Consider the following 1,830-nt stretch of genomic DNA (forward strand, 5'->3'; position numbering starts at 1 on the left):
ATCAGAAATTTGTTTCCGTGTTCTACAGGTTATCAGTAAGTTCACTGTATTAAACTTCAAAACGTCTCTTTGTTTGACTTTATCATTGTTTCATAATGTTGCTGAGTTTCTTGAAAGTTTGGATCTCCAAAAACCATAGAGTGGAAAAATATTAGGTAATAAAGTATTGAACAATTACGTAATTAGCAAGAGCAGAAGGAATACCTTTTTCGAACCCTTTCATCCACTTTCTTCTGGTTTTTAAATGCTTAGAAGCATTTGTTGGCAACTGATGCTCAAAAACACCATGAAAATGTATTCATTTGAAATATTCGAAGTAAATTTATTTAAATACAGCTAAACAAAACGAGGTTTGTGAAGAAACTATTTATGTATCAAAGAAAAGGCTAGAGACGATAAACTATTCATAGGATTCATAACGAACTCTCATGGACAGTACACAATTCCCTCATTCGAAATCAACAGTGATGCATCATTTTATAAACGAAATTTAAATTAATTATTGCGTTCACTCGATTTTTAGCACTGCTTGGAAGTTCTCGAATTAAAATGTAAGTTTGCTGAATGATTATTAAGTGAAAATAAAAATAGGCCTAAACAAGTGGACGCCAGCATGCGTAATGTTAGGAAAGTGGCAGACCATATCTTTAAATCAGTACGTTTCAAACCAGAAATCGGGATCATTTGTGGAAGTGGTCTGGGAAAGTTGGCTGATGGAGTGAAAGACAAAATCACAATCCCATACACAAAGATTCCCAACTTCCCTCAAACGTCTGGTAAGTGGTTGCATTCATTCAATTAACATTTCTAGTTGTTGGACACTCTGGAAACCTGATATTTGGAACTCTGAGTGGCCGAAAAGTAGTTGTGATGCAAGGACGGTTTCACATGTACGAGGGATATAGCAATGACACGGTAATACATTTGTGATGATCAATTATCTCTTGCCATAGGTCGCTCTCCCCATACGCGTGATGAAGTTATTGGGAGTCAAAATTCTTATGGTTAGTAATGCTGCTGGTGGTCTCAACAGAAGTCTCAAACTCGGTGACTTCGTGATCTTGAAAGACCACATTTACCTTCCTGGACTAGGATTAAATAATATTTTGGTCGGACCGATCAGGGAGGAGTATGTTACATTGTGTTTAGTTTTACTTCTGTAGATTTGGTACTCGATTCCCAGCACTTTCGAATGCCTATGACAGAGACCTACGAAAACTAGCTGTGCAAGTAGCTGAAGAAAACGGCTTTGGGAATTTGGTTCACCAGGGTGTTTACGTTATGAATGGTGGTCCTTGTTACGAAACACCTGCTGAGTGCACGATGCTGCTTAACATGGGTTGTGATGTAGTCGGTAATTAAACAACCACTTATTTACTAAATTTCAATGACATTAAAACTGCTTGCTTTTAAAATGGAATGTTACTGATGATTTTCTCGAATTGGCAGAACACATTTCCGACGCTAGCTTCAGTCGTGTATGTAATGGAAACCACGAAATATAAAAATATGATCCTTTCGTATATAGATTACTTAAAACAGATATTTAGTTTAAGTCAATGAACCTTACATGGGATGAAGGCTTACTCAAATTTTCTCAACTAACATCAATGCAAACTCTGGAAACTGTCTATCGAGTGACTTTCGGTAAAACTTCCGAAGTCGATTGCAACTGACACCTTGTTTATCACCAATAATATATTTCGATGCGCTGCAACAGTTCAGTCATTATTAACCATTTCCATTCAGATAGTGTCTTGTAGCAGTCAATTACTGTTCTATTCAATGATCAGATGGTGAAAAAATTTTGTGTTATCACATTATGGTTGT

General features: G+C 36.4%; 1 protein-coding gene across 1 annotated transcript in view; it reads left to right on the forward strand.

The window, feature by feature from the left end:
• Window positions 1-613: 613 nt before the first annotated feature.
• Window positions 614-1,830, forward strand: part of Smp_090520 (purine nucleoside phosphorylase) — a gene marked incomplete at both ends in the record, with an annotated part of 25,025 nt that continues 23,808 nt past the window's right edge. Inside the window, 2 exons of the mRNA XM_018799996.1 lie at window positions 614-776; window positions 812-915. Coding sequence (XP_018653854.1) covers window positions 614-776; window positions 812-915 — 267 coding nt within the window. The remainder of the gene's footprint in view (window positions 777-811; window positions 916-1,830) is intronic.

Source organism: Schistosoma mansoni, chromosome W (genome assembly GCF_000237925.1).
Source record: "Schistosoma mansoni strain Puerto Rico chromosome W, complete genome".
Classification (NCBI taxonomy): domain Eukaryota; kingdom Metazoa; phylum Platyhelminthes; class Trematoda; order Strigeidida; family Schistosomatidae; genus Schistosoma; species Schistosoma mansoni.